The sequence below is a fragment of the Kryptolebias marmoratus genome, linkage group LG18, assembly GCF_001649575.2.
Source record: "Kryptolebias marmoratus isolate JLee-2015 linkage group LG18, ASM164957v2, whole genome shotgun sequence".
Taxonomy (NCBI): Eukaryota; Metazoa; Chordata; class Actinopteri; order Cyprinodontiformes; family Rivulidae; genus Kryptolebias; species Kryptolebias marmoratus.
Genome location: NC_051447.1, coordinates 8,325,962 through 8,342,078, shown reverse-complemented (window position 1 = coordinate 8,342,078; position 16,117 = coordinate 8,325,962). Strand labels below are relative to the sequence as shown.

Sequence of the window (16,117 nt, the reverse complement as noted above, 5' to 3'; positions counted from 1 at the left end):
AAAAAAAAGCCTCCTGAAGCGCGTCGGAAAATTGAGCTAAGTTTGTGTCGGAGCCGGCCAGGTGCATGGGCAGGGGCAGGGGCAGACAGGTCCGACTGTGCAGGCAAACTGCAATTAAAGGGCTAATGCTGTCTGCTCTGACCTGCTTTTGTCACGCCTCTCAGATCGGGTTTATCATGGAGTGGTCAGGGTGTACAGATCCACACCATGTGACCCCTCCGTCCATCACATCCATACGCATCCAGGGTCAATTTAAGCATCACTTTTTATTGTTTTGGAACTAACACTAGCAGCAATACTTCAAAAAAGTCCACAATTGCATTAAATGTATACATTAAAAAAAAGCTTAATCTATATAGCAGGTCAGCTTGGACAAATTTGCACACAGCTGCAAATCAAAATCCTCTTACACTCTTTAAAACTGTTGATTTCAGATCAAACCCGTCCCTGCTGGATTCGTGCAACATTACACAGGCTTTGCATTGGATATAGTCGCTGTTCAAGCCTAGACAAATTGTTTCCTCTGTGCTGCAATCATTTTATGCATCTTATCTGGTAGGAGCGTACGTCATCGTGTGGAAAGTGTGCCGATTTGTGACTTGTTGGTGGTGACTCAGGTAATTATTCTCTTAAAAAAAGATTCGGCAATTTCTTCTCCAGTTTACTGCTTGCAGGTCGTCGAGCTTTCCCGATGCGCAATCTGCTGGGTGCACGCCGACTTAATGAAATGAGCCCGGAGACTGCATGAGTCAAAGAGATAAACAATACCAAGCTAAGGCTTTTCCACTCGTTTGGTATTCTACAGACTCATAGAAAGCAGCTGTAATGTTCTGAGAATGCATCAAAAGGAAAAAGACAGAAGCCAGGAGGAATGTTCTCAAACTTCCACGGTCAGCATTTTAGCCAGATCTGATCTCAGTCATTTGTTGGGGGGGGCAGTGATTCACTTCTGACCTCAGCTTGTTTGCTGTAAGGGGGAGGTGGGGTGGGGGGTGGAATTCACATGCTGTGGTATATATTAGTCCAGTCAGCGGCTGGCAGCTCTAACGCCACAAGCAGGGAGTAATGATAGCTCCTCGCAGGAGCTTTCAGAAAGAGCCTACATTATAGGCTTCCTCTTCCCAGCTGCTGCCAGTTTGAGGAAAACACTATAATTGCTAATGAAAAGGTGCTCGCGTCTGGTGTTGGGTGTAGGCTTTTGGCTTGACGAATGCGCAGGGAAGGGAAATGAACAGATTTTATTTTTATTTTCAGCGTGCCCACTTGGCTCGCTGGGCCACAGCAGGATAAAGAGATCTTATGTTCATTTCCCTTCCTGTTATTGTCGGAGGAAATGACCGATTAGCATGCACCATGGAGAACAATGGGTTCGAACCTCTCTGTATGCATTGTAAAACAGCATGACATTCTCTGTAACGCTGGCATTTAACTACGAAAAGAGGAAGCTGCAGGAAGGACAACCTTTCCTTTAAAGCAAACAGTGAACTAGAGAAACTTCCAGAAAATGAGTAACAGTTTAACTTCCACAAAAAAAAAAAAGAAAAAACTTACCGGAAACTGTCGACCTCTCTCTGGTAGTTGTCTCTTTATGCTCAGCTTTGTTGTTCTTGTTCCTTTTAATGGAAACAATTTTTGAATCAGAAGTTAACAACTTTCCGAATACCTTTCATACATTATTGAAAAAACTAGGGACTTACTTAGCTTTTTGGGGCACCGGATGTCTCGCATTCTGAGCCATTTTAACTGACCTGGCAGCATAAAGCAAATAGAAACAAATCATGCACAAAGGCGCACAAGTTGAACACTTCCTGATCTTAAGCTTAAAAAAATAAACAAAAAGTTAAAAACCTAGCAGTATTTGACAGAATTGCCCACCACACTTTAAAGTAAGATCTCATGTCGAGAAATGACAGTTTTAGTCATTTAGCTCAAATCTTTAAAACATTATTTGCCATTGCCCATGATACATCTGTTAGCTCAGAGAGTATGTGTTGGAAATGACTCTCAGCTATGACCATGTCGAATGTTAGCTTAATATCTGGAAAATCGACACGGCTTTGCTGTGGCGGCTGTCCAGAATTGGGATGGCTTCAAAAGTTAATCAGTTATAGACATACACAAAATGATTACTTAAGCCACCGTTTTGTGCGATATTGTGCCAACATGACAAATAAACACACACATTACTGCCCAGCACTGACTTTTACGCTGCATGATAAAGCTCAGCTTTTGATGCGACTGATCTTTTTTTGGGAAATCAACCAGAAGCTTTACTTTTTGGATTTCTTACAACTTTTTATAGATCAAATTGTATAAAATTCGGAAGAGAATGGAAATTCTTGAACCAAATAGCAGTAAAGCAGCCACTTATTGTTCAGTAAGAAAACATAAAAGCTGGTTTACCACGTGACAATTTAGCTTAATTCTAAGTGAAAAAAAATGATCTGCAAGTTTTGAGTCTGAAAACATGTTAAACGGAGAAAGAGCTACAAGTCTAAGAAACTAAACTGTTAAAAAAAAGCAGCTGGAAAAGTGTTTTCTTCCTTAAAGTGTTTTAGTTAAAGGAAGATATCCTGAAACAAGCCGTCAGACTGTGTATTCAGCTTTGATTTAATGGAGGAAAAAGAGGCCGTCTGGTTCTAGCTGTGAACTTGTTTCTCCAGCCAGGTACTGAAGCAGAAATCTAAATGCAGCCTGGTGTGAAAGGGTGTGAACACAAGATTTTTCTTTTAAACTTAAGGAAAAAAAGGGGTAGTTGTTTTGCTGAGAAAATGGATCCCCCCCCCCGTGAGATGAAAAATGTAACTAAAGTTCAACTCCGTGCTGGCCTGACCTTGTTTTGCTGCCGTCACAGTTTGGAGTCGTCCCATCATTCCCACATAATTTAAAAGGCTTAAGGATTTGCTGACGGGCTTACGTCACCCGTGGCAGTTGGATCCCGCCTCGTGTTAATGCAGAAATAAAAGGTTCTCGGAGTAATTGTGTTGGAGGGACACTGCCCAGTCATTACCCAGGATGAAGATGACATTAAGAGTGTGATTTTTCTTCTGTCTCCATCTTCACCGCAGGCTCCTGCAGGACCCATTAGCCCTCTAGGAGTGATTTGTAGGGCTTTGAGAGGATAGTCACAGTAGTGCAAATTAGAGCCAATTCCCAATTGTGTGGACCGGACTTAGTTTGTAAAACCCCGTTGGCCCATTTTTTTAAAATTTATTTATATCTTTACTTGTTCAGAATGTGATTATTTCAGTTTCTATGGTTGGATTTAGCAATGGAACGGCCAAGGGCATGACGGACAGTCAGGTCAAGGCTCCAGCTAAATTTACTCATATTCATGACATCCAGAAGCATCTTTCAGCGTACCAAAAGTGTGATTGGAGTTAAAGATTATTAAGCCTTCCATCATCTGCTGAGGTGAAAAGGCTCCATTTTTATCAATAATTGGGGTCAAATTTCTAAAAATTGCAGAGACATTAAAACAAAATAAGCCTGTCACAGATATGGATGTTTCTCATTTACCTTGCTGCAGTTCTGTGTCAAAAATGACTCTAAGCTGTGCAAATGGATCGTACAAACTTCTCCTCAGTGCTCTAAATGGAGTAATTACCAGAAAACTGGAAGGCTGCCCAGCGCAAACACATCGACAACAATACAGTGAGGGCTTTTCGAGCAGTAAAGTGTTCATTACACGTCAGCATGGCTTTGTGCCGTCTCGAAATCAACAAATCATGACAGTGACCTTTTTTTTTTAAATTACACTTTGATATTAAAAGAGCCCTGGAACATCCAGGATATGGAGCTAAATGAATGTTGGCTGCAATTATTTTATACTACTCTTTTTTTTATTTTAACATTGCCTTTTGTGTGTGTTTATAAAATAGATGGTTGCACCGGGATGTGCCGAGTTAAGCTCGGGCCTTCAGAGCTCATAAATCATGATTGTTGAGTATGCAGGTCTCTTCAAAACAATTTGCTCCTTTTCTGATGCCTTAATGTTACCGGTGAAGGCAACTGTTGGAAAAAAAAAAAAAAAGAAAAGCTTGTTCTAAAGAAAATAATTAGTATTCTTCGGCTAGTGCTGCAGTCAAATTGATGTCGCGGGGCCACATTTCCGACATGGAAAAACAAGTACAATATATTTGGCATTCAAGGGGCTCAACTCTCATTAAAACACTGTTGCTAAGCAACTAACAGAAATAGATGCACCCTTGTTTACCTCTTTAAAATAAAATCTTAATGTTGAAATATTAAACATCATATTTGTCCGAAAAAGTTAAAAAAAACAAACAAACTGTACATCACTCATAAACCCAGAATTGTCGGAACCATTTGGTTTCTACCTTTGGTCTTCTTTTGAACACTAAGAGCTGGAGACATGACCCAGTCATTCAGGATGTTCCGATTGGAGAAAGGAGACGGCTCGCTTAAACTAATGTGTTTGAGGGTTAAAAGGGGGGACCTTGAACTGATGCCCTATATGCAGTGTTGGTTTATGATCTGTGGAGAAATATTACCAGCGTGATTATATCACACCGTTCAAAAAAGCTCAGGAGGTATCAGTGAACTTCTGACAGCCCCGTAATTAAAAAAGACAAAAAACTCATTTAATCAGCAAGTATCATTAATGAGAACATCCTCACTCCGAGTGAAGCAGAGGGAAATTAACTGCTGACAGCCTTTCTGCTCAATATGGCTTTAAAGGTGGAGCTGCATCTCCACTATGTTATCCCGACTTGTTCCACAGTGATTCTGTGATTTCCAACTCATTATTTATTTATTTTTTTCCCCCTTTTTAATCTTGCTGGGTCTTGGTGCTTCTCCCTCCCATATCCTCTCGAAACGTTTTCTGACAGATGAGAAACATACTTATGTCACTGGGCTTGGATTTAAAATCATCGTTAAGAAAAAGTAGCTGTTTTTTTTTAGAGAATAATCCGTCAATTCCCACAGTGAGAACACCCGTAATTGTACGCAGATGTCAATGGGATTGTTCACAGAGGTGTCGAGCTTGATGTTAAAAATATCTTACGGATGCGGCGCACATCTGGACCTGCCGAAGCCCTTTCAGTGCTCTGTCAGAGTAAAAGTTAACACACTGTAGTGACGGCAGCGGTAATGTTTTCTTTCACTGCATTTTCAGCAAAAACAATCACTTAAAATATTTCTTTGAGGTCTAATTCTGGCCAAAGTGAGAGCAGCAGGGTTCAGACAGAATTACAGTGATCTGGGTGAGGTGATGGCACGCAGGAATCAAAATCGATATACATTAGGTGACCTATTATCAGCGACATGCTCTGGGTAAGCCAAAACAATCTGGAGGGCAGCGTTACATGACAAGATGAAGCTGAACGATCATTACAGCTTTTGCTTTCAGGTGGCAATAATGTTTTTGTTTATAGTGTGTGTTCATTTGTCTGTATTATTAGCAAAATATCTTGTGAACCACTGGATGGATTTTATTGAAACTTTCAGGAAATAATCACCGAATGTACATCTATTTCTGATTAAATATTGGCCTCAATCCATTTTAGAATGCCCACAAAAATAGCAACAACTCACCCAGTTTTACCGATATTAAGCTACGATCTGTTTTGGTAGTAGCTGAGAAGCATCCCCAACACATACTCTGAGCACTACACTGTGCACACAATCTTTGCCTAATATCTTACATTTTAAACATTGTTTGTCAGCAAAATATTAGACAAGATGAACCACTGGACTGATTTCAATGAAACTCTCAGAAAGTAATCACTGGATGGATATTGAAAACCGACTAACTTTTGGAGTCACCCCAATTAAAAACGGCTATAACTCTGTCAATTTTACAGACTTTGAGCCACAGTTTTGTGTAGTAGTAGCAGAGGATATTTCCCAACACAGACTGACCATTATAACATCTCACGAGATGTGGCTGTGGCAGCCATCTTGAAATAAAACTGTCCTGAGCAGCTGAGGGCAATATGCATTCCTATAAGGAAGTCTAGACCTTTAATTTATAGCAGAAGTTGTTTCTACAGCATCAAACTGTTGACTAAGTTGCTAACTAGATGATGGCTACACTGTAGAACATTTCACAGCTGCAGAGAAACATTTCTGCCAGGAGCAGAGGGAAACTGAAGCAAGTGGTTCTTTATCACAAGTTTAAAAGTGATTAAATCAAAAGGAAATCCTGCTCAAAAATGTAACAGATGAGGCTCAGTAACTCTTTACTCAGAAGCTTGTGCGACTGTTGAGTTGCCGCCATTTGCATCCTGGCTAACCAAACGGGTTGCCAGGTAGGTGGGGTTCACGCTCCAATTCAAGTGGCGTTGTCAGATGGGGCATCAGCTAGACGTTTCGCTCAGATCCACTGGTAAAAGTGACATTTTCTAACTTTAATCAAACAAACAAAACAAAGTCTAACAAAGTTGTTTCAATGCCAAGGTCCAAATATAAAGGAATAAAGTCTTACCTTTTTCCAAAAGGCAATGTATTTGTGTTCGTTCTTAGGATCATCAGTTCTGTAACCTTTATCACGTCCTTTTGTATCGTTTTAATTATACTCTAACCAATCATTATATTGCCTTCAGCTGCTTTGCAAAGACTAGGCAGGACCTTTAAACAGAAAGTATATTCACAATATAGCCCGTCGGCACAAAATTAATATATTCAGATGGATTTTTCAACACTTTTTCTTAGAAAGCTTCAAAGAAACTTGGCATAATTGGAGTGGAAGTTTCTCGGGTTTGTTACAGGAAGTCCTCGCATTTAATGATCATCACATGCATCTTTCTTTAAAAAAAAATATATAGTTCTCAAAAAGTACAAAGAAATAAAGCTTAAGTGTATCTAGAGGAAATACTAATTCAGCTTTCACTGAAATGTCAAAATAGTTTGTTTCGAACCATGATATGAATATCTTTCAATTTTAGCTCAATTTCTATTACAAAATGTCAAACTGAGGTGTAGCAGTGCACTTTTTTTAGAACCAGAGCAGATTTTCAAAAATATAAGATTTTCTTGTGTTTTTCTCCAGTTGAAGTTATTCAGGGACTGTAACAGCTGCGCCGTGGGGGTGCTGAGTGCACATTGTGGTCCCTAAAACGCCGCTTCATGTGTTTTGTCAGCTTCTTCACATGAGACAGACAGGTTTCTGCCATAGTTGTGTCAGTATTATTGAAAAGCACAAGTTCATTTGCACAATTTATTTCCCCCTCCATCCCTGCCAGGCTGTTAGGTAATGTAAGATGTCATTTGTCAGGTGTCACGCTGAAAATGTGGGAATTCTCTGCCAATGCTAGAAGTAATCCAGCAGGTGGGCCACTTCATCAGAGCCGTTTTCATTCAGTATTTTTAAGCCGAACATTCCTTGAAAGACCGCATATTGCGAGCAGCCTTTTATTCCAGAGTTCCTACGATCATTTTATGATGAAAAATTATAGAGGTGTAATCGTTTGGGTCAAACCTTGAAAATATTCTCATGCAAGATGTCACTCAGAGTACATGTTATGAATCCCTCTCAGCTACTACCACATTAAATTTTAGCTCAATATCTGTAAAACTGATTGAGTTGTAGCCATTTTGGGGTTGGCTAATGTTAATTGGCTGCGGCAGCCATCTTAAATTGGCTCGACTCCAAAGGTTAATGAGTTGCAGATGTACATCCAATGATTATTTTCTGAATGTTTCATTAAAATCCATCCAGTGTTTCAAGAGATATTTTGCTAACAGACACAAGAGCACACAAATGCAAACACAGGCAAAAATGTTACAATGATAAAACTTCTATGGCTATAGATAAAGTGAGAATCCAAATGCCAACTCAGATGAGGGAGGTGTAAGAGTAAACTACTCTGAATAAAACTTACCAAAGAACAAAAGAGATGCATATCCAGAGAAAACTGATCCAGAATTCCCAATAAATCCAAATCCAAAAAAGAAAAATGGAGGATTTTCTTGACAAAAAATAAAGTAAGAATCTACCTCCAGTTGCAGACCAGACCAAACACAAACAGGACCAAGGGATGACGAGACACAGGTGGAAACAATCAAGACAATCAGGAAGCTCTTTCAGAATAAAACAGGAAATAACCACAGAGCTGATGTGAAAACAAATAAAACTGACAGGAATACAAACTATGGTACTGAAGCTGAATACACCCTAACCAGGAGTGGTACAATTTACTGAGAACACACACAGAATAGAAGAATTAGCATTTTCTGTGAAAACGTAGTGGAATGCTGAGTGCTGAAAATCACTAAAGAGGCTGAACTGGACTGTTAGTTAAAGCACACAGAATATAAGCTAAAATAAGCAGAGCAGCAGCAAAAAGCTTAAACCGGCAGGACGGTCACTACAATCTGTGATTAGTGAAACAGTTGCTAAAAGCTAAAACCTGCAAAGCAGTAAGTAAAAGATAAAACAAACAAACAAAAAAATTGCTGAAAGCTAAAGTGATCAGAATAAATTGAGCAAAATTGTAACTAATAGCTAAAACAAACACAACTATATGTAAAAACTAAAATCAACAAAATCATAGCTAAAGTTAGTAAAATTGTTGCTAAAAGATAAAATTAACAAAAAAGTAGCTAAAACCTAAAATGAGCAAAAAAAGTGGAAAGCTAAAATAAGCAGAGCAACGGCAAAAAGCTTAAACCAGCAGGACAGTAGCTTAAATAAAAAAAATGCTAAAAGCTGAAAAGAGCAGATTAGAAGCTAAAATTTGCTAAGTTTTAGCTATAAAGTATTATGAGCAAAACAGCAGCTAAAAACTAACGTTAACAAAACCATAGCTAAAAGATACAAAGAGAAGAACAGTAGATAAAAGCTAAATTAAGAAAAATCACAACTAATAGCTACTAAATGCAACATGTAGATAAAAGCTAAAATTAGTTAAACCAAAGCCAAAATCTGCAATAAAGCTAGACGCTAAACTTTGAAAAACAATAGCTAAAAGCTAAATTACTCCTAAGAAGACAACAACAGAAGATATGCTGAAGCAGATTTCAGCGAACAAAGTTTTGAAAGAGTTGAAGAGAGCTCAGTGTATTTCTATGGGGGGATATGTTTATAAATAAAGTTAAACATTTAAAAGTGTAAAAGTAAAAAAAAAGAAAGACCAAAAGTCATAGCACAATATTCCCCATCGTGTGGAAGAAACTCTAAACAGGAAAACAATAGTGTGAATGCCGACTCAGTATTTACAGGATCAAGTCTCCACAAACATAAAAGCCGAAGAAAACTCAAGACCAGAGCCCGCAGAGATCTTAACGGCTCTTCATTTTTTTTCACACGTCTCCTCGCAGGAACATCTCTTGTGTAAAGCCCTCGGAGACAGTTTTCATGTGGAGGCTTCAAAGAGGAACTGTGCTGTCACAGAGCCAGCTGACATTACATAAAAACCTGAGCCGAGGGTCAGAGAGCTATATGACCACAGGTTATTACTTTAGTAAAGTGTGTCCGCCAGACTTTATACAGAGAGAAAACCGCAAAATGGTGTGATGTGCTGAGCAGCGACGAGAGCGAGTTTATAGTTTATCCAAGATCGATTTTTATAAAAAGAAACACGATTTTTTAGGTGTGTGTACTTTCCATTTTATATAGTTTTATTTGCGCTCAAAATGCCATTAATTGGTATTTTAAAAGATTAAAAGCAGTGTGTTGTCAGGATCAGGATATGTGCAAACAATTTATGATCAGCAATATCTGAAGTTCTGTTACACATACTGGATGTGCAGGGGTGGNGGGGGGGGGTCTTGATGTGGACAAAATAAACTGCGTTAATGAGCAAGAAACAAAAAGAGGCAGAAAAAGAAGAAGAAAAAAAAGTTCTGCTTGGCCTCTTGACCTTTGTTTAATGACACAGAAATGTCCATAACCCTCCGAGACGGACGCCCTTGCTGCTTGGATGTGAGCCAGCTGCTCAAGAGCCAGTAATAATGAGAGTTCGAAGAAGTTTCACCTTGACAGAAAACGATGCAGATCTTTTCTTCGTTTTCACAATGACGCACTCAAGTAAAAACCTGCGTAGAAGACGTAGCGGAGAGCTCTGAAAGTTCCAACCCACGTGTTTTCTAAAATTTCATTAAAAGCAGAATGCAAATCTCTTAGACCTGGATTTTCATTCACAGTGGAACTCATTAAACATATCTGTACTGGGTTGTTTTTTTCTTTTGAACATATAAGTGTATTTTTGAATTTTATGGCTGCAAAAGTAGTTAGTTTTTAACATTTGATATGTTTACTGTGTTCCAATGTGAGTAAAATGTGTATTTATGGGAGGTGCAAATCCTTGCATTTTGTTTCTACTCACATTTTACACAACGTGCCAACTATTTCAGAAATGGGGTTGTATTAGATTTCATATTTTCTGTAACTTTAATGCGACCCCGGTCGTCTGAAGGCGTGGAGCTGCACGGTGTGAAGCTAATCTGCTTTTATCACAAGAAAGATTTACCTTCATGTGTTGTAAAATTCCCCCCCCTATATGTTCGCTGGCTGAGAGCAGGAAGCACAAGACAGAGCTCCATTTTAATAACTCGGAATGGCTGCAATAAAAGGCAGGTTAGTTCAGCACAAAGGGTCATAAAGAAGCTGGCAGGTGTTTAACAAACCTGTAAAGGGAGGTCAAGAAAAGGAACGGAACAGAGAAAAATTAAACCAGAGGGCTAGAATCGCTGTTAAATCCTCCGCAGGTTAGTTATTTGCTGCCTTGGACTGATTGTCCGGTCATGGTCAAATGTCAAGTTTAAGACTCTGACTATCAATCATTTCAAAGTAAAACCATAAAATAAAACTCAGAAATCAGGTCTAAACTATGTGCTCTCTATTATCTGTGTGCTTCAAAGGTCATAAAGTTGCTTCAAGTGAGTTTACCAATGACTTCTGATGTAATGATCCCTAGAAAAAGAGAAAATTATATGTAATTATCCCCTAAACCTTTATTTTTCAAGTATCACATTAACATAATAAGTGATGCTCTTCACTACTGGTACCGTTTTGTTTTTTAGACAAAATGTTTTCTTTTGACTCATTAAGCTGGGCTTTGATAAATTTGCTCAATTTACCTAAATAATTATTAAGTATAAACAGTGGAGACAGTAGTTGTTAGCAACACAATCCTTATAAGTGCTAATTGTTTTTAAATGGGTTCCAGGTGAACACGACTTGCAACCTAAAGCTCCCACTGACTCGATTAAAAAAAAAAAAGACCTATCATGTTCGTTTGCTTCACTAAATGTTTCAAAAGCAATGCTGAGGCGAGTTTGGCTGAAAACCGCCTTGTTCATCAGCGGCTCTTACACAAAAGACGCAACGAAATAGTTTGCGAGAACCCATAAAAAGTAGACTTACTCCGTCAAACAAAATTAAATCGTGGCTTCTAAAAATAAGACGAAGTGGATTTCGGTGTGGAGCTCCAGTCCAGATCTATAAATCACTGTTATCTCGTTCCTTGGCAGAGTGATTTAATTTACATTTCCGTCTACCATCTTCATCTCGTTTCATTTCTCCTAATCAGGCAGGCAGCAAAGGCGGGAGAGTGTTACTCCAGTTTGCAGAAGCTTCACATTCTTTATCCTATATTCAGGAAGAGATACTTTAAAAATAGAGTCCTTGACTTTTCCCTCCCTCATCTCCTTTGTTTTTATGCACAAAGGATTCGAGGATTGCATTCCCATCCCTGCGACTGCTGGCCTTGACTGAGTCTATTTTCATTATAGCATTCATTGATTTGCTCTAGCGCCTTTGTCATTGCTGTGCCGTTAATGTAATTGAATTTATTTTTTTTCCCCCCTTCTACCTCTCCTCCTTGCCACAAGTGCCCACACGCTCATTCACTCATACCAATTGTCTCTCCCACGTCCTGCCAGATGTTGCCCGGGCTATCGAGCTGCTGGAGAAGCTGCAGGAGTCCGGGGACGTCCCCGGCCACAAGCTGCAGTCCCTGAAGAAGGTGCTGCAGAGCGAGTTCTGCACGGCGATTAGAGAGGTGAGTCGGGACCGCCGCGTATTCGTCTCCCCTCCACCCGTGACCTTTTTCACATAGCCCCCCCCCACCCTCCACGCAGAAGGGGGATTGCGCTCCTTCAGTCTCAATCATTGTGCTCAGTACTGTCCTCAAAAAATGTTAAAAAAAAAATAAAAAAAACTTTAATATCGTTGTGGATTTATTGCAACCATGTCAGAAAATGTTTCTCGGATCTCTGACAGTTTTCAGGCACTTTCTGGGCACTAATTAGGTACAACTGTGACTCAAACACTGAGTTGTGAATCCTTCTTTATTGTGTGTCATCAGCATTCATATTATTGTTTTCCTGCTTGTAGTTTCTTCCCGTTTTGCTGTCAAGCTACTTCTGCATATTTGGTCATGTTTAATCATTCATATATCAAAACAATCGGCTGAGTCAGGAATAACATGCGATGAGTTTTAGTACTTTTTTACTATTTGAATTATTTACCTTTATTTACAAACCTTTTCCCTATAGAATTACATTAAGAGCTCTTCAGTTTCTTCAAAAACATTGGTTTCGGAAATCAACTGTTTTTTGCCCACTTACGCTCCTTTTAGCTTTGAGCTACAATTTTGCTCATTCTAGCTTTTAGCTATGACTTGTTTATATTAGCTTTTAGCTACAAATGAGCTATTTTTGCTTTTGTTCTGGTTGTTTTACCTTTAACAGTTCAGTTAACTATTCATTCAATTCTAAATGTCAGTAAAGTCATTTAGCGCCCAGCATTCACTCTGCATTTTCTCTGGTCACTACTTTTATTCATGTTTAAACGCCTAAACACAAAAGACTGATTTTAGACTCCGACGAAATTATTCTTGGCAATTTCCACTGCCAACTTTAAAGAGTCGCTGCAAGAGTTTTTCATTTGAGTGCTGGTGCAATAGACTGCGTGTGCAGAGTCAAAGAACTACATAGCCTTGGGATGATCAGTGGTCAGGCTGAACTCATAAATGTGCAGGGGAAAAGGATTCTAAGAAGGTAAAAGTCTTAAAAGATTAATGAGGGGAAAAATCCTTCCACTTTCCCAGAAAATGGCTGAGTTTCTCTGAAATCTAATGATGTGTTAATAAGAAGAAATCCTCACCAGTTAAGAAACAAACACATTTTCTGGTCTTATTCGACAGTATTTATTTTGCGAAAGAAAATAAGTTTTATTTTGCATCAAGACCTGAACATGTTATATTCAACATGTTGTGGTTCAGTTCAGGTCTAAATGGAAGATCTAAAACTTTAAACTCATGAGGTTTATTAGTCAGATATTGTTCCATAATGTGCAAATCAAATAAATGTTACAATAATTAGCCTACCTATTCTCTGATATAGGCTACAAATGTCCTGGCAAATTAAAAATGATCCTATATACATATTACCAGTTAATGGACTTTTCATACAAAGCCAGACAAAATGCAAAAATGTGCACATCATTATGGGTTTTTTCCCTACTACATTCTAACTGCAGCTTCTTAAGGACACAAAAATATAGAAAATATAGGTTAGTGAGCACATGTATCATATATATTATGCTGAGAATTGTGTCAGTTCTCTAAAAAAATATAAATAAAACAAGTTCTGTTTAAACAGGATGGTTTCACCAAAGATTAGAATCCCTATAGGTTATGTATTTAATGAATAAATGAAAATATATCCGTGGACAAGCATCATATTGTGGTTAAAATTGACAATTTAAACACCAACATTTGATCAACAGCTGAATGCAGTGCGCCGACTGACATTTAGGATGACAGTAGAATTTAAAAAATATCCTGCTGTTGGACAATTTGATGTTCATTTAAAACTATTAAAGCACCACGCAGAACTATGACAACGTACAAATATTGTTACAGTCGGAGTTTTCTGTTTGGGATATCCTTAAGAAAATAATCAGTGAACGGATGGAGCTTCTTGGTGGCAATTTAGGTCGCAACTAATCCCCGGAACAGGTGCTCCGGAGCAGGTGACGAGTTCAGCCTCTGTTACCATGGCGATCTAGACGAGCTTAAAAACAGCCTCCTTTGTGATACTAAAAACTGTGACTTTCAGCTCAACAAATCTGATTTCATAGTACAACCCTGTGATCCAAGTTGCTGCTCAAGAAAGTCCTAAACTCCTTTCAAACATCTAATAAACACTCTTTAGTCGTTTACGCCTTTGTGGAAGTTGAAATATTACACTTCCTGATAGTTATTGATTGAATTAGTTGAAGTAAAACATAGTCAAAGGTTGCTGGCGGTGCTTTGAAACCCAACCAGCTTGAAACCGCAACAACAAAATGAAAAGTGTGTTTTGTACCTTTAAGTCACTGTTGTGCTCCATCAATCAAAAAGCGACTGCGACTTAATGAAAATGTCAGAACGCATTGCTCTGCCTTCCTGCAGCTGAAGTTTAATAACAAAACCCAGAGGTTTATTTGATTATTTTTATGTTTTGACTGCATAAAATGATGATCACAGCACCAGAAAACATCAGAAGCCTTTCATTACATTGAAGCTCCTTATGTTGAATTTTAATTAAGCTAATGACTTTCGGTGACTTTATTTTAATGACATTTCACAGAGACAAAGTATAGTGCGCATCATAAAACACAAGCTCCTGGTTTTCTCCTCTTGTTAGAGCATTTTCATTCACGAGCAGCCCGAAACATCCTCCCACTGATTCATCACTGCAACACCATTTATCAGAAGGACAGGCGTATTAAACAAATCAGAACACTCGCGCCACGTTCGCTACACAGGCTGATAAGCACATATCTTGTATATTTACTGCTCTGTCTGTTGTGATAGACTGTAGCGTTCGCAGTGCCATGCCGCGTGTTAATCAAACAGCAGCTTAAAGAGCAGGAAAGGAGGTGACAGATGCTGCAAAGCCTTCATCCTGCAGGTTTATTACAAAACAGAGGGAACGTGTAATTCGGGCCTGAAGTGAAAGACACTGGGTGGAGTTATTTAGTATGTGGGAGGGAGCTTCACAACAACACAACCTTCATTTAACCTTCACCAAGCTCTCAGAACATTCAGCTACAATTAATTATGCGGGAGTTATAGTTTGGATGTTGAAGGAAAGCTAAACAGACAGTGAATATTCTGTAACTTTGTATGGAAATTTAAAAAAAAAAAATCAAATCTTTACCATTTTGGACTTACAAGAATTCCTACATTGTTTTACTCAAGAATGACTTCAGCTCAGTTAATTTTGAAGATATTGAACTAAATTTTGATGTGTTAGTAGTTGAAAATCTTGTCCCATACATACTCCATTGCTAACAGATCATGCAAGATCTTTGTTTAAAACTTTCATAATTGAGGCTACAAGAAATATGCATTCCTTCAAGGAATGCTACTTTTATCACAATATTATTGAATGTTTTTAGCCATATTCATATAAGAGGACATTACCTAAATGAAACATTGGTACTTAAATAACTGCATTTTTCATTGAACTTTTTGTCAAAATGGGACATATTCAGATACTTTGATTTGTGACTACAGATAAAATCAACCATTCGTAAAAAATGAGGTGGTGTGAGATATGTTCCAACACCAGATTTTGTCACAAAGTTAATACAGTGGTGCTAAAATAGTTTAATCTTTACGAGTGTTCAAAATAAAACTGGCTTCAGCACCCTTTGGATATTGTCAGTGGGCTTTAACATATGTCTGTACGTCTCACAGCTTACATCCCAATCTCTTTCCTGTGTGTAACATCAAACACAGGCCTGATTTAACCAGCAGCACAAGTCCTTCTGTGGCCTTAAACGTAAAGGTGAAGTAAATCAATAACACAAACACAAAGGCTAAATTTGCCTATTTTATTAGCAGTGCTCATGGTACCACAGCAAAGGACCTTTTGTTACGAAGCTTTGTGTTCTGCTGAAAGATCAGTTCAAACGTTGTACCTTTTGTTTGCATAAAAAAAACGAAACATTAGGACTGAAAAGAAATAAAAGCTCTGCACACCAACAGCAAAACTAAAGATATCCCTGAAAGATACCATGATGGATGGAAGAGTTATATCTTCAGATTATTTTAGCACCTTAGGAGCCTGGAAATTTTCCAATTTTTAACAAAACAGGAGATTTAAAAGTCATCCATCCATCCGATCTATTTTCTGCTGCTTATCAGTGGTCGGG

General features: G+C 38.5%; 2 protein-coding genes across 3 annotated transcripts in view; one reads left to right on the top strand and one right to left on the bottom strand.

Moving 5' to 3' along the window:
• acss3 (acyl-CoA synthetase short chain family member 3) overlaps positions 1–8,092 on the bottom strand; it is a 42,611-nt gene extending 34,519 nt beyond the window's left edge. Inside the window, exons 1-3 of the mRNA XM_025004946.2 lie at positions 7,848–8,092; positions 1,698–1,748; positions 1,552–1,613 (exon numbers count right to left, since the gene is read on the bottom strand). The gene's annotated coding sequence lies outside the window, so the exon portion shown is untranslated. The remainder of the gene's footprint in view (positions 1–1,551; positions 1,614–1,697; positions 1,749–7,847) is intronic.
• The window catches only part of lin7a (lin-7 homolog A (C. elegans)), a 33,843-nt gene that overhangs the window by 700 nt on the left and 17,026 nt on the right, over positions 1–16,117 (top strand). For both annotated transcript variants that reach the window (XM_037981317.1, XM_017411544.3), the window contains exon 2: positions 11,851–11,969. In XM_037981317.1, the coding sequence (XP_037837245.1) occupies positions 11,851–11,969 (119 nt within the window). The remainder of the gene's footprint in view (positions 1–11,850; positions 11,970–16,117) is intronic.